Below are 26,848 nucleotides of genomic sequence, written 5' to 3' on the forward strand. Positions count from 1 at the left end.
AACTAGCTGGATGAAGTTGCCCACCAGGAGCCTAGTTGATTCATTTTTTATTTATTTTGTATCTCTCTAGAAGGTTTGCCTTAAAGTATTATTGTTTGAGGTATGCCTCGCAGCCTTGCTTGCTTTTGCCGGATGTTTTTCTCGGAGGCTCACATGTGTTTTCTTGGCATTCACCGAGATGGTGAATTGAGTAGTAGTGGGTGACCTGTGGACGGGAAGCCAGTTCCTCCACACTCCACACTACTCCGACCACTCCGACCGTCGGTGCCCTCCGACTGCTCTGACTACTCTGACTACTCCGACCGTCGGTGCCCTCCTCCGACTGCTCTGACTACTCTGACCGCCATCACCACCGGTGTGCTCCGACCACTCCGACCGCTGGTGCTCTCCGACTACTCCGGCTGCTCCGATCGCCATCACCGTCGGTGCCCTCCGATCGCCAGTGCTCTTCGACCCCTCTGATCGCCGTCTTGCTGGTCTCCCTTTGACATCTCATACGTGCATGGCCAACTCCGATGGCACTCATGGAGGCAACACCCCTCTCCCTTTCCCAAGGCAGGGAGAGATCCTCTTCGAGATCCTGAGCACCATGTTCCTTTCCCCTCTCCCTTTCCCAAGGAAGGGAGAGATCCTCTTCAAGATCCTCTTGAGCACCACCCGAGGAGGAGGACACCCAAGGAGGAGTTAATGGGAGCACTCTCTCGGCACAGCAGATAGATAGTCGGGGACATACTATCACAGAAGAGGACACTCTCTGGTGTATCACTGGGGTTTCTAGCATAGTCCTTCTATCGGAGCGGAGTCTTCCTTGTATCACTTCTTTTTGGTATTATGATGGTAGTGTTGTGCTGTGTTTGGTGTTTTGTCTATCTCTTTGTGTGAGCAAGGTGAGTGAGGTGTGAGTGGTGTGTGTGGTGTGAGTGAGAGGTCTGCAGGGGTACTGCGGTGCTAGGTGGTGGTCGGAGAGCATGGTAGTCAGTGTAGAGCCTAGGTCTTGCATGTCTAGCCAGTGAGGTCAACTTATCCTTTGGAGGATCCACGCTCCCTTCTCCCCCAACCATAGTGTTTGTGGCAGTTGTCTTCGAGTTCCCTAGCGAGTCATCCACAGTGCTGGCTAAATGTTTAGATCCCCTTCGTCCACAAGGGTTACGAATGCCATGTTGACATGAATCAGGCCTTTTTGCATTTTAGCTTTGACTTGCCTAGCCTAAGCTTCATCTTGCGCTTGCTTGATTTTTTCTTTTGCCAGCTGTTTTTGTTGTTTTAAGAGGTGTTATTACAAGAGCATCTCTTGGGTTAATGGTCCAAAATAATTTTTTAGTTTACTCCCATTGACTTAGCCCTCCATTTGCATGCCGTCAATTGTTTCTATTCGGACAGACCCTTGAGGTGTGATTTTTGATACTCAGAATGGTCTGAGGTCTCGGTATTTAAGTTTCTTTTTCCTGGCGTTTCCCACACCATACATGAGGACAAGGTCCCCCCATTTTTAGATCTTTTTTCTTGAGGTTTCTATCAAACCAGTGTTTCCCATGTAACTTTTCGACCATGAGTCCCTGTGATGCTATCAACTGGGTCTCATCCAGTTAGACGCTCAATTAGACACTCCTGTATAGCAATCCTTAAGCTTGGGACTAGGTATTCCATGAGCATAACCGCTTCAACACCATAAGCTAAATGAAAAGGAGTATATCTTGTCGCTACCTTATATGATGTGCGGTAGGCCCAAAGAGTTGTTGTCAGCTTATGCTCCCAATTCATTCGTTGCTTCCAATGTTTTTGTCAAGATGGTACAGAAAATCTTGTTGGTACTTTCTGCTTTCTCATTGGCTTGTGGTGGGTAGTAAGGTGATGATTTTCAATGGATTACTAAGAATCCTGAAAGCAAATGATTAATCACCTCATTGATGAAATGTGAGCTACGATCACTCATCACTTATTCTAGTGGGTAGCCGAACCTTGATATGATTTGCTCATATACAAATTTTGCAGTTGTTCGCGCATCAGCTTTCTTCAAAGCTCTAGCTTCCACCCACTTTGTGAAATAGTTCGTGGCCACAATTATGTAGCGGGCTTGGGATGGATGTGCCGCTAGACTAATCGGCCCCACAAAATCTATCCCCCATTTCTCAAATGGTTGCCTTACGATGATGGGGGTTAGTGGCATCTTTTCTCTTTGTTGAGGAACAATGAAACATTGACATTCCTCACATCTTTTGACAAACTCTATGGTATCCTCGAATAACGTGGACCACTAGAGTCCAGTTTAAAGTACTTTTCGAGTTGTAATTTCTCCAACAAAATGCTCGCCTGCTATCCCTGAAAGAGATTCTTCCAGTATGGTCATGAATTCATCCTCTCTTACGCACCCTCTGAGCACAGTCTTTGCCTAGCCTATATAGTTCTCCGGTGGCAATCAATTGATATGGTGCCGCAAGCTTGATAAGCTACTGCATCTTATCCTTCTTCAAAGGCATGTCCTGCGCGACAGAAAACCATAAGCTAGATACTCTGAGATCTCTTCGCTCCACTTAGGTACCATATCCAACTTGAATAAACAAGAATCAGGAAGGTCATCATCGACACCAGTTGTTGGTTCTCCATGTGGTTGGCGAACACATGACAGTAAAGTCAAATTCCAACAGCAATAACAGTCTCACCGGGTGATTCTTTCCGTAGTGCAAGGTTTGTTCACTAGATATAGCAAGGCTTGATGGTTTACAAAACTATGAATTTGTTGGCCAAGAGATAATGTCGATATTTCTTGACTGCGTAGACGATGGCCAATCCTTCTCTCTCTAGTGGTGTAGTTCACCTCTGCATCATTCAACTGACGACTAGCGAAGCAAGCTGGATAGTCCAATTTGAACTCACCAGGTTTGGACTAGCATGCTTTGGACTAGCATGCAACCAATAGCGAAATTTGATACATCGATGTGTACGTGAAATATGAGATCCAATTGGGGGGTCGCAAAATAGGTGTGCTTGCCAAGGCTTTCCTTAGATGATCATAAGCCTCTTGACACTCCTCAGTCCAATCAAAGACAATGAGAAGTTTATACAAGGGTCGGGCTGTCTCAGCATAAAATATGATGAAGCGTCGACAATACCCCACATGACCCATAAACCTTTGCACTCCTTTGTAGTTGGTAGGCGGTGGTAGCTCCAAGATCAGTTTGACCTTGCTATCATCAGTGGATATACCATTTTTTGAGACTATGTGTCCCAGTATCACACAATGTTTGACCCAGAATTGGCACTTCAAGGGGTTTAATGATATCCAATATAATCGGCAATGTTCAAACACTTTCCTCAAGTAGGTCAAATGATCTTCCCTTCGAGAATGTGCACATAGATCATCAATAAACACTTCCAACCACTTTTGCAAGTAGTCCTTAAAATCTGTGCACATCAATCGTTGAAAGGTTTTTGGGGCATTTGTGAGACCGAAAGGCATGACCTTGTAAGAAAATGTCCCCCACATTGTGTTGAAGGATGCCTTATGTTGGTCTTCTGGTGCTATGGACACCTGATTGTACCCAAAAAACCCATCCAAGAAGCTGTACGCTTCCCTCCCAGTCACTCTTTCCAAGACATGTTCAGTATATAAGGTAATGTGGCTAATGGTCCTTCTGAGTGGCCACATTTACTTTTTTAAGATCAACACATACTCTCAGTTTCCCATTCTTTTTAGGCACTATCACAATAGGTGACAACCAATCCATATGTTTGATCTCATAGATAAAGTCTGCAATGAGCTTATCAATTTTGTCCTTTTACAATTGCTGCATACTTTGGATTCATTTGGTATGGTTTCTTCTTGGTTGGGTCTTGAGCCTTCCATGATTGGAATCATATGTTGTACTACCTCCGGCGGTACCCCTTTCATTTCCTTGTAATTCCAGGTGAAACAATCCTTATATTCCTTGAGGAGAGCAATGAGTTCTTCTTCCTCTCTCTGCAAAAGTCAAATCCTTAGCAATGTATATGGGCCATGCTTCTTCCCTTGGTCCCGCAATATCAACCTCCTTGACTTTTGTCGGACCATCGTATGATGTCGACAACCCTTCCTCTTTTACCCTAGTGGCTGTTAGCCAGACCACTCTCCGATCATCTATATAGTTCTTGAAATGGTCGAGAACTGAAAGCACATCTGTTTTGTCCTCATTTTCCTTTTTAGCTTTTGCCATGAACTTCTTGGCCTCACGCTCTGCCTCAACTAAGGCTTTGTTGCATTTTTGGCGTCCCACTTTTGTAAGCTTGGGTGTATCGGTTTCTTGAAGGGTGATTTTCTCTTGGTGCCTCCCTTCCATGATATTTTGCTCAACTCCTCGCCCTAGTCCTTTGAGAATTCATCATGTACCTTTGTAGCCTCAAGGTATCTCAACCATTGGGCATCCATAGGTCTACTCTGCACAGCATGGCGTTTCGTCGAGCTAGGTACCATTTCTATCTCTGCCATTGCCTGAGGCATTGGACACTAGTATGGCTTTGTGCCATAGTACCTTCTTTACTTGATGCTTTCCCTCCTGATTTCTCATCCACGGTTTGCCAATTAACCATGCAGATAGAAGTTTGGGGGGATGGTTCTAGATTCCAAATACTGGGTTCCCTTGGGTTGCATTACATCAATGGTAGCCAACACATGCATCCAATTTTCACTGAAGTCTAGGGGGGAGGTAGTGATGCATACATTCTCATTTCCTCCTCATCCTTGGTCTCCCCCTCTGTAGGTTGGCAAATCTGTAGGGATATGGTTCGCTCTGTTGTGAGACCAAGTCATTACCAAACAATTGCCCTTCCATGGGGTGTGCTTTCCATGCTCTTAGATCAATCTTCAAGATTTGTGAGTCCCTGCGTACATATACATGATCCAAGGCCCAATCATGCACCAATTTGGATTCCCTCATGAAGGGTTGTTCCAATATTATGTCATATGTATCAAGTTAGCGTAGGAAGTCCATGACCACAAATGTATGACGATAGCGAAACGTAAAAAGTCTGAATTTAACATTTGCCAAGAGCCCAATGGTTCTCAAAGATGTTCCATATCAGCCATCTTAATGATTAGATCTACTCTTTTTAGATCGGGTTTTCCCCAATTTTCCCAAAAATGTTTGGTAATGATGCTGACACTTGCTTCCAGGATAGCCAATGCCTGGTATCCATTATGATGAATCGGGATGGTAGCGTTTGTGTCGTCACTTTCATAGTAGCATCCCAATTGGTTAACTGGTATCTTAACGACTTGCATTTCCTTGGCATGCTTCAAGAGTCTTTCTGCCAAGGGTGGTAGTGTCTCATCAATATTATCGGTTGGCCTTAGACCTCCCTCGACCCATTCTTTTACATCTGTCCACATAAGGTGGGTGAATTGTGTAACAGTTGCTCCAAGGGCATTTGGACATGTGTGGATAGTACGGCCGCGAGGCTTCCTATATCCCTAGGTTCCTTGGATATAGAGGGTTCTTCCCATGTAGGTGTCTCGTATTCTTCCATGGGGAAGGAATCAATGGATCCCCCCAACTCATTTTCCTCAAGCATTCTAGACATTGTGTTTGTTTGGGAGTCCTCGTCTGTCCCCTCCAGAATCGGGGTTGGCATGTTCAAGACCCTATTTTGAGATAGTTCATCTCGTGGATAGATGGTATCCCTTACTCGACTGGCCCTTGTCTTAGTTTCATGAAGTTGTTGGTACTCTTCGACTAAGGCCTTGGCATCTTCTAGCTTCCTTATTTCTTCGTTGGCATTGGGATATTCACCTACCCCCTTTGGAGTTGCTAGTTTTTCTCCTTGCTTTCTCAGGTCTAATCCTCCAAGATTGATACCTTGACCCCCTTCTTCCTTTGATTGTGTGGACCCGATATCAATTGTATCTTCTTCAGATCCATCTTGGATTGTAACCCGTGTGTCCCCCTTTCCTAATTTCTTCACTCTTCTCCTGCGGGGCGGTCAGATCTGGAAATAGTCGCATCCGTCTAGTTCCTTCCCCTATCTCCTAATTGAGCTTGAGCTCGTGTTAGGACATTGAGCAGTAGTGTGATCTTCCCAGATTGTACACTAATGGTACGGATGGTGGCCTGATTAGCAGTAGAAGAAGAACCACTTGCTCGGTAGGGACAATCTTTGATCAAATGATCAATTCCACATTTAGTGCAGGTGAGCATTGGCATGTCATTGGGCGTGGTGGGTGTGGTTGCCACTTGTTGTGGTTGGTGTGTATGATTCATATTCTTGTTTGGGCACTCGGCTACTTGATGTGGCCCACCCACAGCCATAGCATTGTAAAGGTCCTCTTCTGAGGTTTGAGTTTATTTCCTTGCCCTTCCACTGTACCGTGGTTTGAAACATAGGTACTGGCGTATTATTCTGTAGGACATAGTATTCTGGTGTGACCTCACCCATGTCCTCGTAGTATTCCCCACCACTAAGTTCTAATTTTTGCACTAGCTCAACATCTTCTGATGGCTCTTCAATCACTACTTGATTGATCTTAGCCTATGGTGGTTGTGGCGGTAGAACTGGTGGTGGCAAGGGTGAAGCATCTTGTACTTGGAACATCCCCCTAGGTAAGTAGGAAGAGTTGGGTTCTCCAGTAGTGGCAATGATCTACATAGGTGGTGCTGCTGGCGAAGCCAATGGGGCTTTATTTGCTGGTAGTTGTGCCACATTTTGAAACCTTGGAAATCTACACATTGACATGTCATGATTTCCCAATTTTACACAACGCGCACAATAAAGTAATGGTCTTGCCCTTAACTGTGGACATTCGGTGGTGGTATTATTTAGTCTGCACATGGAGTACCACACCAATTCCTTGCGGGGGTAAAGGTGACTATGTTCATGCCCTAACGTCTCTCTTCCTTCCCTGACCTTTAATTTTTCTAATATGGAAATGTTGAGCTCATCCACAGTCATATGTTTGACTTGCTTACTTCGAGTTCCAATTTCTTGGTGACTTGAGACATGCAAAGTCATGGTTGCTGCAGATGTTTTAACATCTTCGGGTTGTGGCAATTCTAACATATTATCTTCATATTCGATTGCTAATTTGTAGCAAGCATCAAGAGTAGCTGGCCGCCGGGCTAGTACCAGGTAATGGTGCATTTTATGGTCTCTAACCCCTCTCCTGAAGCAATTGATCATCTGTCAATCTTTATCCTGAAGTTTGCATCTTCAATTTAAGTACTTCAGGTGAGACACATAGTCTCTCATCGACTCATCTTCCTTTTGTTTGATGTTATGTAGTTGTGCCGCGACACAGGGCTCCATCTGTCACCCCACCACTGCGGTGAAATTGGGCACAAAAACATTCTTTAACCTTGTGAAGTTAACCTTGTCCTCTGGCTTAAGGGTTCAGAACCACTGATAAGATTTTCCCTCTAAGGTCAATGAGAAGGCATGTATCATGGTCACATCACTGACTGGTCCACAGGTTTCACATGTAGATTCAAAAATCTCTACATGTTGGACAGGATCCCCCTAGAGAACTTTTGGACAAGTTTTGAAACGATATGGGGTTTCATTTGGGAAGGTCGGGGTTCTAGAGTAGAGCCTAGTTCCCTGACCATCCCCCTACCCGTGTCTCTGCTACCATAGTTAACAAGTCTGCCCTTGTGGCCACATTAAGGTCCATGGTTGGATCATTTTCAGGCCTCTGGGAAATTGCTCCCCCCTTCCTCGACCTTGTCCCCTACCTGTATTGGCTCTTCTAGGTATCTCGGGTTCATGGATTGGTCCCAATAGTAGCCTCTATGCGTCTTTGTGTAATTAAGAGCTCCATGTCTTGTAAGAATGTAGGGTGATTGATCATTAACTTAATATCCTTCTTGGTATAGAGTCGGTCCTCTACTTCTACAGCCAAGTTAGCTATGTTACCCTCTTCTTCTCTGGTTGTAAACCCTTCCTCCATTTTGGATTCCTCGTTGATGGGTTCCAAGTTTGGAATTTCTCCATCACTTCTACCTGTAGCAATTTCAGGTTCTTTTCCTCATGATTGGAGTGGATTAACACTTCCTGTCTCCTTTCTCTCAGCATTTTCCCTCTATGAGTATCAAGCTCTTGTTTCCTTAAGCTCAATTCTCAGAGTTGTCGTTCTAACTCACTTCGTTGGAGGTCCAATTCCACTTCCTCGGGTGGTGGGAAAGAATATTTAACCCGTCCTAGTTTAGCTGCACTTTCCATATCTCGTCTAATTCAAGGGGTGCCAGTATTTGACAGCCTAGAATTTAATGCTTGGAATGACACTTCTTGTCTTGGACCGAGTCCAGTGCTAGTTGATGGATCCATGCCCATAGATTGTGCTTCTTCATCTTGACTAGTTTGGAGATCGAAAAATCCCCGGGCGATATCAATGATCCCACTGGACTTGGTTGGGGAGTGTGGTTTATCTCCTTCCCCAAACCCAGCATATCTCAACCCTTCTTCCATGGATTCCTTGCTACTACTGGTTTTCGCAGTGGTCAGGTTTCTCAAAACACTGAAGTGTGTGCTTGTGGAATGTCCTTATCCCACACTTCTTGGTTGGAAGTTCCTGGATGATTTGATGCACTATCGTCAAGCATAAGATCGTCTCTGATGTGTTTTTTAGATCTTAAGTGCATGTATGTATGATTTGATAAGCTATTTATCAACCGAAATTGATTCAATTTCTGATTCTATCGCTCTGTTCAGGGAGGCGTGAATTAGCAGAGAATGTTTAACGTCGTGAAACAGTAGGACTCAGTTCACATTGTGAAACTGCAAGAAAATGGTTCACATTGTGAATGGTTTTCCTGCACTTTCATGTGCTCAACAATTTTCCTCCTTAGGGTTAAATTCTTTCTTTTAGTCAAACTCCCTTTCCTTAGCCGACCCTCACAGCCTTAGTATTATCAATCCGTCAGTTTGGCTTTCACGTGAAACAACAGGATTTTTTTCACGTCGTGAAACAGTAAGTGTTTCATGTCGTGAACCGCTTTTCAGAAATGGTTCACGGTGTGAAGGTTCACTTCACTTTCACGTGATCCAATTTTTGGCGGGTTGCCCCTTGTTAGAGGTGTCAGAATATGGGTTTCTATTTTTTGGAATGTAATCCCGTGATTTTCGGCAAAAAATCTCGGCACTGATTTCGTGAGCGATTCATGGTGTGAAACTGCAAAGCAGGGAAATGGTTCACATCGTGAACAACTTTCCTGCACCTTCACGTGGAGTTTTCCGCATCAGCAATTGGTGGTTTTGGGTGCATAAGACTTATCCAAATGATGAAAATTAGATTGTGCAAATGCTAAAGAATGAAATGCAAGTTCCTGGCTCAATCAATGATCCTTTATGTTTTTGATTTTTATGATTTTTTTTGAAAAAAGAAGAAAACAACACCCAACCTACTTCTTCACGTTGGTGTTTTTTATGATGCTAACTTCAAAATTAACAAGAGTAACCAATGAGTCCTTTCCTACACTACTCTCCACAACATTCACAGCTTCAAAACTATAACTTTTTTTCTCAACCACCACACACCTTATCCCTTCCTTTCCACACAATGCACTACTAGAATGCATCGTGAAACAGTAAGTATTTCATGTCGTGAACCGCTTTTCAGAAATGGTTCATGGTGTGAAGGTTCACTTCACTTTCACGTGATCCAATTTTTGGCGGGTTGCCCCTTGTTAGAGGTGTCAGAATATGAATTTCTATTTTTGGAATGTAATCCCGTGATTTTCGGCAAAAAATCTCGGCACTGATTTCGTGAGCGATTCATGGTGTGAAACTGCAGGGAAGTGGTTCACGTCATGAACAACTTTCCTGCACCTTCACGTGGAGTTTTCTGCGTCAGCAATTGGTGGTTTTGGGTGCATAAGACATCCAAATGATGAAAATTAGATTGTGCCAATGATGCTAAAGAATGAAATGCAAGTTCCTGGCTTAATTAATGGTCCTTTATGTTTTTGATTTTTATGATTTTTTTAAAAAAAGAAGAAAACAACACCCAACCTGCTTCTTTACGTTGGTGTTTTTTATGATGATAACTTCAAAATTAACAAGAGTAACCAATGAATCCTTTCCTACACTACTCTCCACAACATTCACAGCTTCAAAACTATAACTTTTTTTCTCAACCACACACACCTTATCCCTTCCTTTCCACACAATGCACTACTAGAATGCAAAGGCAATAATGAATACTATGCAATGGGAGCTGAAACTCAAAGAGTATGAAAGAAACAAAGCTGTTTCCCCAACAGCGGTGCCAAAAATGTTATGGGCTATCTCACCTCTAAGAGGGAACTCTACACATTCACCTAATGGATGAGCAATAGAACACAACCGTCGTGGGGTACTTACCAATGCTTCGATCTCAAATCCCTTGAGGCCTTCGAGCTCGCTTTTGTAAAGCTCCAAACTCCAAGCTCCACTTCCACACTGTCATCGTGGAGTCGCTCACACCATCACATAGACCAATCACACTCTCTCTCACTCTCTCATACAAGCATAAACACACAAGCATAAAAGAGGCACAATGCTAGAATGCTCTCACTCCTTACTCTCTCACAAAAGCACAATGCTAGAATGCTCTCACTCCTCACTCTATCACAAAAGCACAAGGGGAGAACTCTCAATAGCATATAGGGGATTGTGTCCTTTTCATTATAAGAAAATGCCTTATATACAATTGGCCCTTATTCACACTTGGGCACCCAAAACTTACTAACTAGGCCTTGGGTGGCCAATATCTCATAATATACAACCTTTATAGTGCCTTTTCATGACACTTATGAATGTCCTCAATTGAGGATCATGTTGTTAATCCAAATGGGATTAACACCTATATGCTATTAATCCAAATGAGATTAACACCTATATGTATAGTCCCAATAAATCATATTTGATTACCCAGTTCTTATCACCCTGAGAGAGCCTGGTGCATGGGGAGTGCGGTTCATACTGGAGTGGGGGGAAGTAATCCATCTCGAGTCCTTGTCTCGTGAACCAGGTGTATACTTGGCTATACCATGACTCCTGCCCATCTATTGTGCTAGTTGCCTTGGAGGACTATAGGGTGTGTCTTTGGAGTCTTCAAGGGGCCATGGCACTAATCTTGTGAATGTATGTGACTTTATGGAAGAGTGCCTCTACTACCATGGGTGCTGAGCAAACTCTCCCATGATAATATCATGTGGGACCGATGGTTTGTTGCGTATCATATGGGAGAGCATCATGACCTGAGGCCTCTCTATTTTCAGCCATTTGGCCGCTATAAGATTAGGAGACTAGAAGGGTGCTCCATAAATCTCAACACTCCCCCCCTCAATGATACATTGGAGAGTTCATCGACCAAACATGTGTGCGCGTGTCTACCATCCTTGATACGAAGTCCATTTTGAATTGACTCGCTCTCACAAGCGGAACCACTGAGTCCAATTTGAACATAGAAGTTCGGGTGGGAACCAACCCATGCGCATGCACCTCACACGTGCATTGCTCATGCACACATTACAACAACCATTTTGAGCTTCTCGGTGAGCTCGGGTAGGGCAACCCTTATACCAATGGGTGATAACAAAAAATACATATCTCGTTTTGAGCTTCTTCATGACCATTCTCACACTCCACAAAAGTACAATTAGTTCTTTCATTCCTCCCTCTGCTCTACTGTTGATTACCCTGATATATTTTCTTAAGTGTAAGGTCTACTATCAATATACAATCTCTCTGATTCGTTATGGGTAATGCCTCTTTCAGAAAGAGAGGTAGCATTAACACATAGCCCATATGTGGTCATACTTTTGACGTAGTGAACAAGCTGATGCCATGGACCCCATGAATAGATAGGTCCACAAAATGTCATAAGAGTGACCTCAGAGTTAACTAGGACATGTAAATACAATGCAATAAAAAGACCTCTGCCCCTGTCGGCAATTGTAAATGGTGCAATCAAATAGTGAGCACCCTAGAAGCTGAAAACCTCTCCTTCAGCTGAAAGTGATGTTCCCAACTAGCCTCCATAATGTCTATGATTATATGTCTCTATGGAGAGGTAGTAGGTAATTGGGTCAGAATGATTGCTAGACATCTTGGAATGAGGACGAGCAGGTAATTAGTGTGCATGTGCCTCCATCTATAACTGAAGAACATTTTGACTATGTCATGCACAAGGAAGCATAGATTGATCAAGCCCGTGAAAGCCATCGTCATCATCAAAAAGATGTACAACTCGACGTGGCCATAATGATTGTACCTAGATGCATGTTATATATCACTTTGTCTATCAAGATCATATAGAATTTGAATGAGTCAATGTACAATGCCTAGAAAAAAGAAACATCACTTACCATAGGTTGATCATGTCTTTCTGGTATCGATGCATCATGACATCTTCCAAACTCTAGCTCGTGGGTATGGCGTTGTCGTCGTATCCGTCGGTGAGTGCCTCGACAATTCACACACCAACATGGAACTCTCTGCTCGTAGTATGTTTGTGCCTCATCATGTGCATGTTGCACGGATCTGTAGAAGACGTCAATGAAGACACGAATACACCGCCATGCCCTATTAAAGGAGCGTATAGGCATGCTGGAGGGGTGGTGTACCAAAGGATGAGTCGAAACTTGTTTGCCATTAGAACAAAAGAAAATTTAAAACAACTACTCGTTAATGTCAGTTATGTATGAGTTTGTAGTGAAAGTATTCATAGCATGTTCAATGTTTTTGGAGTTCTTCACTCAGATGAACCTAGTAAATATTATCTCTTGTTGTAATCTATATTTGGACTCATTTATTATTGAAACCTCTATCTACGTGACATGAAATTCGGTGATTTGATTGGCAAGTGTTTCGTAGCTCACAGTTGCGACACATGAAATTCGGTGACTTGATTGGCAAGTGTTTCATAGATCACAATTGTTGACACACATTATACTTTAATTCTAACTTCTTATATGCGACTTGGAAATGTGTAGGTGTTATTGCTCATTGCCAAAGAATACCCATCCCACTGGTATGCGTTCTAAGTCATGGAGGGTCTTTTGGTGGGAGAAGTGACTCATGACACATTGGGATCAGCAGAAGGTATGTAATAGTTACTCTCTAGCTATATGCTAGCGCCTAATATCTTAGGTCTACGTATACATGTTTTTTGATTCCGAACATATGTCTATAGGAGGTAGCACAAGTTAAGCTACATGCTGGGCATACATCACATCCCAGTACGATGGGCAAGAAGGGCCTTATTGCCACTTTTGTAAAAAATTATTAGAATGTTTACTTTTGGTCTTATACTTTCATATAAGTGTGCATCATATGTTCTTTGTTAGTTAATAAATAATAGGTGAAGGACTAATTTGCGAGCCCACTCCTTAGGAGATAGAGATGGCCACGATAGGCATTTGAAGACCTAGCTACCTCCACCAGCTACTTTTGTAAGTAATCTCAATTAAATGTCATTCTACTTCTAATTAAAGTATTCCAACATTAGCTAATTAGTTTTCTAAACCGTGGTGATGAGGACATGGCGGAGGTAGATCGACAGACTGCCATTGGCAGATCTACGTTAGAGTAGCATCGAGAAGACATTGATAGGGAGCTGGACGATGAGGATGACGCGGATGATCATGACTAGAAGGCCCTCCTTCTCCTTGCTCTAGATCCCTTGTTTCGAGCCCCATTTTATATTTGTAGGCTTTGTACATAGTTATACTATTATCCACATCATTTGTATAGGATTAACTAAACTGTGTTGGCCTCACATTCTAGCATTCTCATAAGATTTTACCATTGTAGACATTTGATCACTTTATATACTTTGTACTCTTGTACACTTTCATATATTTACATGAGTTTTATTTTTGTTCAACTTTGTGCACAAATGAAAATTGTTAAAGCATAATTTTATGATTACCGATGTTATACTCCTCCATGTTGAATTGATCTTTGCTTGCTTGTGTGCTTAACCTGAGAGAGAGAGAGAGAGAGAGAGAGAGAGAGAGAGAGAGAGAGAGAGAGAGAGAGAGAGAGAGAGAGAGAGAGAGAGAGAGAGTTCTTTAATGTGTCCTGAATTCAATTCGAGGTGTGTGTGTGTGTGTGTGAGAGAGAGAGAGAGAGAGAGAGAGAGAGAGGTGAGTGTGTGTGTGTGTGTGTGTGTGAGAGAGAGAGAGAGAGAGAGAGAGAGAGAGAGAGAGAGAGAGAGAGGAGTCTTGTGAAGTTCAAGAGCTATCTCCCCACATTGATGCTAAGTTTGTAGAGTAGGAGTACATTAAGGATTATCCACAACTCTAGAAAGGCCATGCACAATACCAAGCTAACCTAAAGAATGGACTATGATAGCAACTAATTGTCTATATTGTAGAGGCATGTGAGCATACAGGAGTGATTGTGTGACTGTGATAACTAATTATTTCTTCATGAGGCAGCACGTCAAATTTTGAAGAGTGCTGAGTTGGCTGTATCTAATAAGCTTTTCGCCAAAAATAGGTCTCTTGATTATATGGCTCAGATCCTACCTTTGTCCACATGACCGATAGCCCATGAAATATTGTAGCATATGGTTTTAAGCAAATTCATATGATGTGGTTATAAACACATGTTTACATGCTATAAGTAAATAAATTAAAAAAATAAATATAATCAATTATTGCATAACATCAACTTAAGTTTTATTCTAACATCAAACTAAGAAAGTGGGATAAATCTTGTGTTGCTTGTTTATTAGCATTGGCCCCATAGGGGTAGGCTAATGCATTCAATTGGCTACACTATTTGGGGGTTCTCCAAGGTGGTTTTGCTGTTTTCAAACTAAGAAAGTGGGATAAATCTTATGTTGCTTGTTTATTAGCACTGCCCCGATAGGGGTAGGCTAATGCATTGAATTGGCTACACTATTTCTAAGGTGGTTTTGGTGTTTTCATGAGTTTTTACTGTGAAGAGGTTGCAAAACATAGGTTGCGTACCAAGCTTTGAGCGTGTCTCATACCTTCACGTACCGTCTATTTGTGGGAGAGGAGAGTAGTCTTCTTCCTTTGTAAGATAGCTTAGTGTAGCCTTTTTCTTGTTTTTTTGTAGCTCGCTTCTCGCAATGCTGAAGGTTGGTCCTTTATAAAATCAATGATTAAAAATACTCGAGATGTGCTTGCATGTGCACCTACCCACATGCCTTGTTCATGCATGGAAAAAATATATGATCCATTAGAAGGACACATGTAGAGACTAAGATGGGGCATTATAGAAGTAGGCATTAAGTAATTAATGGCAAGATTAAAATTGAGGGAATATATAGACAATAGATAATGCATGCACAAGGAGTCTTGACAACTAGCATGTGTTTGTTGTTTGCAAGACATGAAAAGGTTAACGAGGTTTTTTTTAATGTACACTAGTATAAACCTTGTCACTCTGTTTAAAGATCAGGAGTTCTTAATCATTATGATGATGATGATTAACCAGCTTATTAGCAACAACCCTGCAATAATCAAAGCATTACAATTCTTAATAAACTTAGGTTTATTTGGCCAGCTTTTAGATAATTAAGCATTACAATTATGTGTTTATTGAACTTGGGTTTGTGATATATTATTGATTAAATTGTGGTTTAAGCTTCGATTTTATCCAACCACAAGAAAGTAGTCATCAACCCGGGCGACAAATAATCAACGATTTAGCAGGCGTGTTAAGACTAAACTCGCGGTAGATAATTAAACTGGTCATGGATAAATTAATTAAGGTTTCATTAACGATGATTAACGATCGGCTAAGCATGTGATTGAAGACTCTACGTGCTCGGGTCATCGCGCGCTCATAATTGATGTGCACGAGGTGATACTGTGGTTCATAAGCAGCGATGGCGATGCTGCTGCTTTATATATAAAAAAAAAGCAATGAGCTGCTTGTTGAAACATCAGTTTTCCTTAGATATTGCCCACCCACATTAATTAAGGCTTCACCCATTAATTATCCCACATTAACTATGGCTTAACCCATTAATTAAGGCTTCACCCATTCATTAAGTCTTCACCCATTAATTAAGGCTTAACCCATTAACCCACATTAATTAAGACTTCACCCATTTGTAAAAATATGATAGTGAGACCACACATTTTCTAATTAAAATCTCAAAAAAATTGTGACAGTGAGACCACAATTTAACCCACAATCCTAAATTATCAATACAAAATTTCCTTATAAAGAGGATCATATACTTGAATAAAAGACTCTAGGGTCTCAATTTCTTTTTTCTTTTATAAAGAGTATCATATACTTGAATAAAAGACTCTAGAGTAGTCTAAATGGTTATCCTTCCAACCTTGAAACAAGCTTCAAAGATTCCCACCCCCATAAGATCATTAACTAATTCCATGTAAGTGCATTTAACAAGCTTCAAAAATTCCCACCCCCATATCATCATTGACTAATTCCATGTAAGTGCATGTAATACTGGATGTAGAAGAGAGGTTTTACAAGTCCAAGAAGATTGGTCACGATTCAATGTTTGTTTTTGAAAAAAAGAAGACATTTTGCTCAACCAAATGACAACCTTTAAGACTGATTGCCACCACTCAAAAATACGAAAATTGGTTGAATTCAAAATTAAAAGGAAAACATTCATTCCTTCATTGCTTTAAGCCCAGGCAATCTCCAAGAGTTTTTTATTGAGATGAAAAATTTTCAAGCCCTTGTCAAGGTAGCATAATCATAATGTGACATGCCTTTTACATGCTTAAATAAATTCAAGGTAGCATAATCATAACGTGACAGCCCCTTTACATGCTTAAATAACTTCAAGGTAGCATAATCATAATGTGACAGGCCTTTTACATACTTAAAAAAACGTCAAGGCAATCATCCACCTTTTCCTTAGAATGTCTTTTTGTACTTTCACTGAAAGTTTCTTTATTGTACTTTTGTTTGGAGTAATGTTTTTGAATGGAGTAACTATACTCTATATAGTAAAAAGTTGAAGGCCCAAGGCTACATGCTTTTTCCCATAAGTTATAAGAATATGATCGCTCATTGTTAAAGCCTATTTGATTGGATCTTCCATACTAGAGATTAAAGTTAACACAAATCCTCGACAAATCAAAGTCGTGGCATCTTTTACAATAAAAAAATTGAGCTTCTTCAATAAAATTGTAAAACTACTTGAGAGCGTTAGGCCATACTAGTGTAGGAGTTATGTCATCTAGGTTTGGCACTGATGTATATAGATAGGGCTTGCATCATGGAATCTAGTTAATTTTTTTTTCCACCATTGAGGTCAAAGGTTAAAGTTATGATCAATTATGATAGAGGTTAATAAGAGTAGTTATTTTTTGATGATGTGTCATTAGAAAGCACGATAGGGTTAAATGATGATAGAATCACTCCAACAAAGAAGTAAAATGGAGGTTGAAAGGGCTTGTTAAGGTGTTGTAATGTAATAAGCTTTAATGATAAAGGATCATGATTAGGTCTAAAGTTTTGGAGCTTGTGATTATGGTGGAATTGTGGCTTTGGGTTCCCCAAAATAATTTTTAAAATAGCACAAAAATTAAATTGGAGTATTTTTCTATTCCATGGACTAGTTACTTATAAGTTTGAATTGAAAAAGTGAAGAATAAAGCCCTAATCTAGAGACAATGGATTTTTTAAATGCCCACTGGCATGCTATCTTGGGTGCTAGCATTTTAATGAGTCCTTGGAGAAATGGAGATCAAGGATGAAGGGTCTACTTAAGACATGCTATACATGGATTAGGGTTAGTTTATTCTTGCTACTAGCATTTTAATGAATCCTTGGAGCAATGTGGTCCGTGGATCAAGGATGAAGGGTCTAGTTAAGACATACTATACATAACATGGATTAGGGATAATTTATTCTTGCTATTATTTCTGTGAAAAACCTTTATAGGCCAAGGAGTGAAAAACCTTTATAGGCCAAGGAGTGAAAAACCTTTACACCTCTCTCGTTAATTTAGTTTGAGGTTTGCTGAGTCTTTGGTTTATATGTGTTTATAATGTGTAAGGACTATATAGTGATTGAGATGTGTTAATCATTCATTTGGGGTGAGATTATTATTACTAGTCTATGTCATTAAAGGCATGCATTGCCACTGTACTCTACCATCCATATATTAGAATGGACACGTTTATGATGCCATCACACATGATGTGTAAAAAGCCTTCAAAGCAGGGGGATCGTCCAAAAGCTTAGTATTACAAGAAATTAAATAGATTTCTCCTCAAACCCAGAGAATGTCACGCGTGACAATGATAATTGGCGATTGCATGGCTCCCAATGACTTTTTCTTTATGAATTTTGGCGTGGTAATGTAAATCACCATAGATAAGTATAAGCTCAACAAATTTTCCACAAATGAGTAAATTATTTTGTGATTTATTATAGCTATCTTTCTATTTAATATAGTGTTTTATACATGCGAGTAGATATAGTGTTTTACATGTCAAGTAACACTTTTAAAGATAAGCATGGGCATGATAAGGCCACGTGCAATCCACTTTGTATGCTAGTAAATTTGAGGATTTTGATACACATGCTCCTTATACCTTGAAATTGGATTCACTATAATAAATATCACTTTAAATCTTGAAATTACTTCCCTTATAAATGCATACTATAAAAAAGAAACTATTTGAGATTACCTATGTATTTGGCAATCAGAGCAAAAAAGACCAAGAAATCTTTTTTCCTCTGATTGCCAAATACATAGGTAATCTCATATATTTTGCAGTTGCATTCTAGAGGCTTAAATATTAATCCAAACAAAACACTTTACAAATAAGTAATAAAAGTATTCTCTTTTTGGGGAAAAAGAAGAACACTTTACAAATAAGTAATAAAAGTATTCTCTTTTTGGGGAAAAAGAAGAATTGACTTATTTAAATTTGCAAGTTGGAATTTTATTTTTAGACAAATAATCCAAACAAGCACTTTCTCAACAATGTGTTTTTGTAAGGGAGCTAGGGGAGAGACTGCAGGTGATTTATCAATTGATTAATCAATTGAAAGATTCGCGTAACAACCTTAGGAATTGGTATGATTATTACAACAAATAATATATACTACGTTAACATCATGAACCAATCAATCGATCAATTAGATAAATTAAATTAATCAATCGATCAATCGAGTCAAGGTAACGTGTGGCATAGATAAATTAAACGCATAAATTAGCTTGGCTACCGCAAAGTATCAGCAAACCTTGACAACAAATCAGCCATTAAATTAACACTGATCTTACACTACCCTTAAACGCTAGCAAAATGGATGCTTTACACTTCCTTTCGCAGCCGCAACTACATGATTGACTGTGCAGATCAGGTCGAAAGAGTTTTATCTTAACCTAATCACCGAGACAAGATCCGATCGAGGTATGTTTTGCAGAGCTGCTATTCCAAATTAGCATGATCTTGTTGAGTTATCAAGTGATTAGCAGGATCTAGTTGAGTTATCAAGTGATTAGCATGATCTAACACAGCTTATTTCTTCTAACCCTAGAATTATTGCTGCGGCTTTGTAGTTCCTGAAGATGGACTTCTAGGATTAGGGCTTTGATTATTGGTGGTCGCTCGGATAGCTTATCGTCGCTATTGTCGCAGATTGATTTGTGATGATGACCACTATAACACAGCTTATTGCTTCTAATCGTGCTGCAGCTTTGTAGCTGGTGAAGATGAATAATTATAAACTAGCAGCTTGATTTCCAACGCTCGGATAATTTTTACTTCTAGGATTAGGGTTTTGATTATTGGGTTGCTCGGATATCTTATAGTCGCTATTGTCGCAGATTGATTTGTGATGATGAGCACTGCTTCTAACCCTATAAATATTGCTGCAGCTTTGTAGCTTGTGAAGATGGATAATTATAAATTAGGAGCTTATTTCCAATGCTAGGATAATAGGATTAGGGTTTTGATTATTGGGTTGCTTAACTCATTGCGGATTAATTTTTTGAAGATGAGACAAGGGAAAGCCGGGCCTTACCGTAAAGGCCATTGGAGTGTGGACGAGGATATCAGGTTGATACAATCTGTGAGAAAGCATGGAGAAGGCCAATGGAGTAAGCTTGCGAAGACAGCAGGTAACTGTTTTTTTTTAAAAGATTATCCATAGTCCAGCCTTATATAAATTTGCTGAAAAAATCAGAATCGCCCAAGGTCATACTATCAATTATGATGATGCTATCAAATTATCAACTACGATTATCTATCAAACTATCTATCAATTATGATTATCTATCAAATTATCTATATCAATTATGATAATTCTATCAAATTATCAATTATGATTATCTATAAAACTATCGATCAAATTATCTATATCAATTATGATTATCTTGGGCGATACTGAGAGAATCGGTATCGCCCAAGATACTATAATCAATTATGATTATCTATCAAATTATCTTTATCAATTATGATAATGCTATGAAATTATCAATTATGATTATCTTGGGCGATACTGAGACAATCAGTATCGCCCAAGATACTATAATCAATTATGATTATCTGTCAAATTATCAATCGGGATAGTATTATAATCATTATAATTTGATCCCTACTGCAACTCTTTTAGTTTGCTTTGCAATTAAGAGAGCATGCGGTTATCATTAACTTACAGAGACGCCATTTAAAAATCAGTATCGCCCAAGATACTATAATCAATTATGATTATCTATCAAATTATCAATCGGGATAGTATTATAATCATGATAATTTGATCCGTACTGCAACTCTTTTAGTTTGCTTTGCAATTAAGCGAGCATGTGGTTATCATTAACGTACAGAGACGCCATTGTTATGATGATTAGCGTAATTAACTATAAGCTTTAATGAAACGTTACACTAAATTTGCAGGTTTGCAGAGGTGTGGCAAGAGTTGTAGGCTAAGATGGGTAAATTATCTACGTCCTGACATCAAGAGAGGGCACATCTCGGAAGAAGAAGAGCGACTCATCGTCAAGCTCCACTCGGTGTTTGGTAACAGGTAAGCTCCCGTTCACATGGTATTACTATCCATGCATTATTATTATTATATTAAGCATACAACCTTAAGATTATTTCCAAATAATTAGCAAAGACCCTTTAATATCCTCCTAAGTCCTTTCTTTCTACATGCCTACTCCTTAATATCCTTTAATATCACTTCGCAAAGACCCTTTAATCTCCTCCTAAGTCCTTCATTTCTACATGCCTACTCCTTAATATCCTTTAATATCGGCAAAGAGTCCTTTTTACAGACCTCATAACTCATCACTCCTTCCCAACCATACACAAATTGGTCCCCAACTTTCCAAGAACTTTATACATCGGTTCTTAACTTACCTAACTTACCATTGTTATAGGTGGTCTCTTATAGCCATTCACTAGTTGCCTCATTGGTTCCTAACTTACCTAACTTACCATTGTTATAGGTGGTCTCTTATAGCCATTCACTAGTTGCCTCATTGGTTCCTAACTTACCTAACTTACCATTGTTATAGGTGGTCTCTTATAGCCATTCACTTGCCTGGAAGGTCAGACAATGAAATCAAGAACTATTGGCGATCCCACATAAAGAAGAAGCTTAAAATAGAGGACCTATCTAACATTGACACTCAGTCAAGCCACATTGATAGCATGTCAAGTGGAGCTTCACAAAATGGAGAAGGTTGCAACATTGCCATGATGGATGCAACAAGTTTTAATATGCTAGGTTTTGAAGGGTCTTCTAATCCAACCGTCTTACTTGGGCACACTCATGGCAGTGATGAGGAAGATGGCTATCATGTACACAACTCCATCAATAGCTTTGGTAATTTGATAAGCAATCAGGTTATTTTGCCACCCTACAACTACAACATGCCTAGTTATGGCAATTCAACTCAAGGAAATTCTCAATTTCAACTTACAAAAGAAGACAACTCTATGCTTTTCACATGTGATACATTGTCACTTCATGAGTTTGATCCATCACAAAAGATTGAGCCTCTTTGTAGTGGGGAAGAATATGGATCTTGGGAATTTTATGCTTCACGGCAAGCTACACCAGAAACATGTAATATTCATATAAATAGACAACACGCATTAATACTTCATGATTTAGATGTCCCTTGGGATGTGGAAACTATACAACCCATTGCAGAGGTACAAAATACACCATATGCGGCTAGCTATATTAACACTTATGGATGTGAGCTTTGGGATAGTGATTTGTTCCTTGAGGCATAAGAGCAAAAATCATATATTTAGACTTCTTACTAAGGCCAGCATGTGGGCGCCCACATTGCACCATTATTGAATTGGCTCATTTGGGTCTTTGATAAAAGATTTACAATTAATTGTGTATATTTGAAAATTCTTATTCTAAGTGTTCATCTATTAGCTAATTCTACCATTCATATGGTGGATAAGGATGCATTATTGATCACACATTTATTCATGAAGAAATAACTCTAAATTATCCAACACTAGTACTTGTAATAAATGATTCACTACAAGATAACTCTAATTTATCCAAGACTAGTGTTTGTTATAAACAATTCAATACAAGATAATTCCGTTTTTTGTGTGAAATAATAAGGGTGTGGACATAATAAATTTCAAGCCAAAAGCTCCAAACCCATGGTATTACTTATAATATTTCCCCTGAAACAGGTTTATAGATAATTACCATTGATAATACATTGGGGTTTTACGCAAAATAAACCCTCAATATTTTTCAGGATTATTATTGCTAATACATAGGGGTTTTACCATGGATAATACATTAGGGTTTTACTCAAAATAAACCCTCAATATTTCTCAGGATTATTGTTGTATAGAACATAAATGTCTTCCGAGGGAAAAGGTAGACATGTTGCCCCATTCTTGCTCCATTTTGTTGTATTGATATACAACAAATATTTAAGTAGTTACAAAATCATATGTTGTAGAAAGAAAACACACACACACACACACTCTCTCTCTCTCTCTCTCTCTCACTCTCACTCTCACTCTCACTCTCACTCTCACTCTCTCTCACACACACACACATATTCTCTCTCTCTCTCTCTCTCTCTCTCTCTCTCTCTCTCTCTCTCTCTCTCTCAAAATGAAATCAAAGGTCTAAACTATACTACCTCACCATCTCTATCTCTGGCCGCTTCGTTTCTGACGGAGAGGGGTGGCATAATCTTGGAGCCATTTTTGCGGCTCTGGTTTTTCATCCCTTGACAGCTGCATGCTGATCTTCACTCATCTCTCCCCTGGTGTTGCCCCCCCCCCCCACACACACACACGACCTTGCTTTTCATCCTACCTTTTTTGGCTTTTTGAAAGCTTCTCAACCTACAATACTGTTTGCACAAACTCAACGCTTCACGACTTCGACTGAATATTGGCACTCATAGGTTTGTGATTATGTTAACATGTGAATGATTTGTCTAAGAATACCTCATAACTTGATTATTGTGACTCTCCTTTACCATTAATAATATTATTATTCATTTATAGAGGTTATTTGGCCTTTTTCAAAAAAGCAAGACAGTCATTACATATTACTTAGCACAATTGTTGGTAACACTATAATGACTTCTCTCTTTCTCTATCTCTCATGATAACACTAGTGCACTCATAAAACATTACTCAGCACGCACCAGCACCAGTGGTGGTAACACTATAAGGACTTCTCTCTTTCTCTATCTCTCATGACAAGACTAGTGCACTCATTGATCTTGGTTGATTATTATCCTATCAGTAAAGCTAGTCCTCGCTCACATATTTTGCTTGCTAGAAATCCATAAATGCTTGCTTAACACTTTGGTTTTGATCATTTTTTTATCACCACCATGTCCTACACTATTTCTCACCATTGTATAGTGCTTGGCCACAAGGATGAGCCCAAATCAAACATGATTTATGACTCCCTTAATTTTAGTACTTGAGTCCTCTCCTTTCAATTGGTAGTCCTCCTTCTATAGATGTTATCTACCACCTCGGTCAAATTTTGTTTTTTAGCAAGCTTTGTTTCCTATGGTTCTTCTACTTATTTAGAGAAGTCTTTTCCTTATGATATTGATAATAGGTGATGGCACCTACTTTCCCTTAGTTTTGAAATGTGGTGTATCAATACCTATATCTTGTTTTGGATGGCATTAGGTTACAATTTATTCCCTTTAGGACTATGTCTTTCTTAAGCTAAGCAGTACCTTTACTTCAAGTTTGCTATGGCAACATACATGTACATTCTCTTAAAAATATTTACAAATGTATCATTTCCTCTCATAATGTAAGATAACAATGTTGGTATATGTTTTTGCACTTGTAAGCTATTGCTACTTGCATTTGATAATATAACTATATTTCATCGTCTTGTGAAGGGTTTGTAAACACACACACACACACACACACACACACACACACACACACACACACACAAACACACACACACACACACACACACACACAAGCTATAGTAGTATATGGACATGGCAAGGGTAATTTTAAGGGGCATTATAAATCTAACACACTACATTGTAAGAGGGATTACAAGGCTTATAAACTTATAGGGAAAAAATTATGTCAAACGCAAAAACCTTGCACAATAACCCTTGCAATTGATGTGCTATAATAACCCTTGGAATAGTAAATCTTATTGCAAGGGTAAGATATAACTTTTAATCCTCATAATAAGCCTCTCATAAGCCTCATAAATAGGGAGGGTTATAAATAAGCCTCTGAAAATAGGGAGGCTTATTGAAAGAATTATTGTGTTTTACTCTCACCAATAACCATTATAGATGATTGGCTATTTACAAGGCATATTGTAAGGCTACTAGAAAAAGGGAAAAATGGGACTAGCTACTATAACTTGTTCCATTCTGCCCAAAGTTTTTTAGGAGAGAGATAGTAAGTAGACTACAATATAAAGTGCACACTTTAGCAATAAAGGATTGATAATATAGGTCTCTTAAAGCCAATGCATGTATGTTACATGACTAGAGTTTACAAAGATAGCATGTGGAGATAAAGACAACTTCTAGAGATAATATAAGGACAACTTATGCATGTTACATTACTAAATAATCGTAGATGATTGGTTATTTACAAAGGCTCTTAAAACAAGGGCAGAATGGGACTGGCTACTACAGCCTATCCTATTCTGCCAAACTTTTTATAATAGAGAGAAGGTAAGTAGAGTATAATATAAAGTGCACACTTTAACAATAAAGGATTGATAATATGTTATTTAAGGTCTCTCAAAGCCAATACTTACAACCAATTTTCGTATATTACATGGCTAGAGTTTATAGAGACAACTTGTGGAGATAAAGACAACTTACCCTTGTTACATGGAAAAAGTATTTAGAAAGATAATTTGTGGGGAAAAAGAAATTCTCTAATCTTCATTGTCGATGTCCCCAACTCCCTCCTCTTCATTGGATTCATGATGTTCTTCTTAAGCTAGCTTTACATTTAACCCTACAACGTAAAACAATGACATAGTTTACGACTTAAAATTTTAAGTATTTATTAGCCTTGAGGTTGTTTTTTAAAAAAGTATAAGGATAATAAGAGACTAACCATTACATAAGTAGAAAAAACATTAGGTAACACATTACCAAAAGTAGGCTTTCTTTGGTTGAAAACCTTTCTTGTGAATTAATAGCGATTAATATCTATTATCTTGGTCTTCTTAATCACTCCACTTTGAACTTTGTTCTCACTTCCAGAACTTAAGAAGACCAATGATTCCCAGTGCTGAGAAATCAATCACACTCAGTGCTCAAGGGAATATATGAGCTTATTACATCTTTGCTTAAGAAGATTTTATTTTTTATGTTTCTTTTCTAAGAAGATAATAAAAGTCTAAAGTCCCCAAGAAAATCTCATTTCCTTATCTGAGCCTTATTTGTTGTATTCCCTTAAAAGCACTATAAAATATACTAAGAAGATAAGCACTATTAAAAAATTATCATTATGGAGTATTTGTTGGTATCCAAGCTTGTATCTCGGTAGACTCCAAGCATTGCTAGTGGTAGCCAGCACCACTCTCTTGACTACTTCTCAAGCTATTGCCTTTCTCCATACAAGGACACTCACTCCTCTCTACTCTCACAATCAAGAATCTAAGCATAAGAGTAACATGCACCAAGAATGTAGCTCTCTCTCCCCTCAAAACTCTCTCCCCTCAACTCTCTCTCTCTCACACACACACACATAAACCATAGACACAAGAGAGCAAGGAGATATGAATAGAATCAATTAGAACAAAGGGGGATTGTGCCTTGCATTATGAGAATAATTTAATTGGCCCTTATTAGCACTTGGGTCCCAAAAAGTTATGGAAGATGAAATAGAAGCTTACAAGTTACATAGTTTTGTGGCGGCATAGCCAGATATTCTCATAACAACAATGTTTAAAGTGTTGTTTTATGACACTTATTATGCTTTCTTTCTTATGTAATGGAGAGAGGCTAAGTTAAAACAAAATGAGGTCAACATCCCCCTACTTGATCCAGATTCCATCCTCAGAATCTATTGCCCACAAGGCTTGCTGGCCTAGATATTCTTTGTAGCAAATCTTTCTTGTTTGGAGGACATAAAGTGTGCATCATAGGAAGTAGAGTGATCTCCAAAAATTTGTGTCAAAATTATGTCCTCAAATGTTGTGTGCATGTAAGATGGTAGGCAGTGGAGGCGATGATAATAATACATAATGCCACTGTCCGAGGGCCCCTTGTTAAGATCAAATTTCATGCCTTTGTTGTTGTAGTTGTGGACATAATCATCTTGTATGCTAATGAGAAGAATGATGAGTTTAAAAAATCTGATAGTATCTAATGATGGTTGAATCTCGAATCTCTTGCTATGCATGACCAGTTGTTAGCATGAACTGTTGTTTGTTGCTTCAAAGTATCAAA

The 26,848-nt window shown here is 39.3% G+C and overlaps 1 protein-coding gene across 1 annotated transcript; it reads left to right on the top strand.

Annotated features, from left to right (window-relative positions):
• The first annotated feature begins 19,213 nt into the window (after nucleotides 1-19,213).
• Nucleotides 19,214-22,239, top strand: LOC147607382 (transcription factor MYB83-like). The gene is made up of 4 exons (XM_086790506.1): nucleotides 19,214-19,337; nucleotides 19,924-20,047; nucleotides 20,823-20,952; nucleotides 21,449-22,239. Exons 2-4 carry the CDS (start codon nucleotides 19,924-19,926, stop codon nucleotides 22,173-22,175), a joined length of 981 nt encoding a protein of 326 aa, XP_086646632.1. The 5' UTR covers nucleotides 19,214-19,337; the 3' UTR covers nucleotides 22,176-22,239.
• Nucleotides 22,240-26,848: the final 4,609 nt, after the last annotated feature.

The sequence above is a fragment of the Cibotium barometz genome, chromosome 55, assembly GCF_041138505.1.
Source record: "Cibotium barometz isolate CiBa-2024 chromosome 55, ASM4113850v1, whole genome shotgun sequence".
Lineage (NCBI taxonomy): Eukaryota > Viridiplantae > Streptophyta > Polypodiopsida > Cyatheales > Cibotiaceae > Cibotium > Cibotium barometz.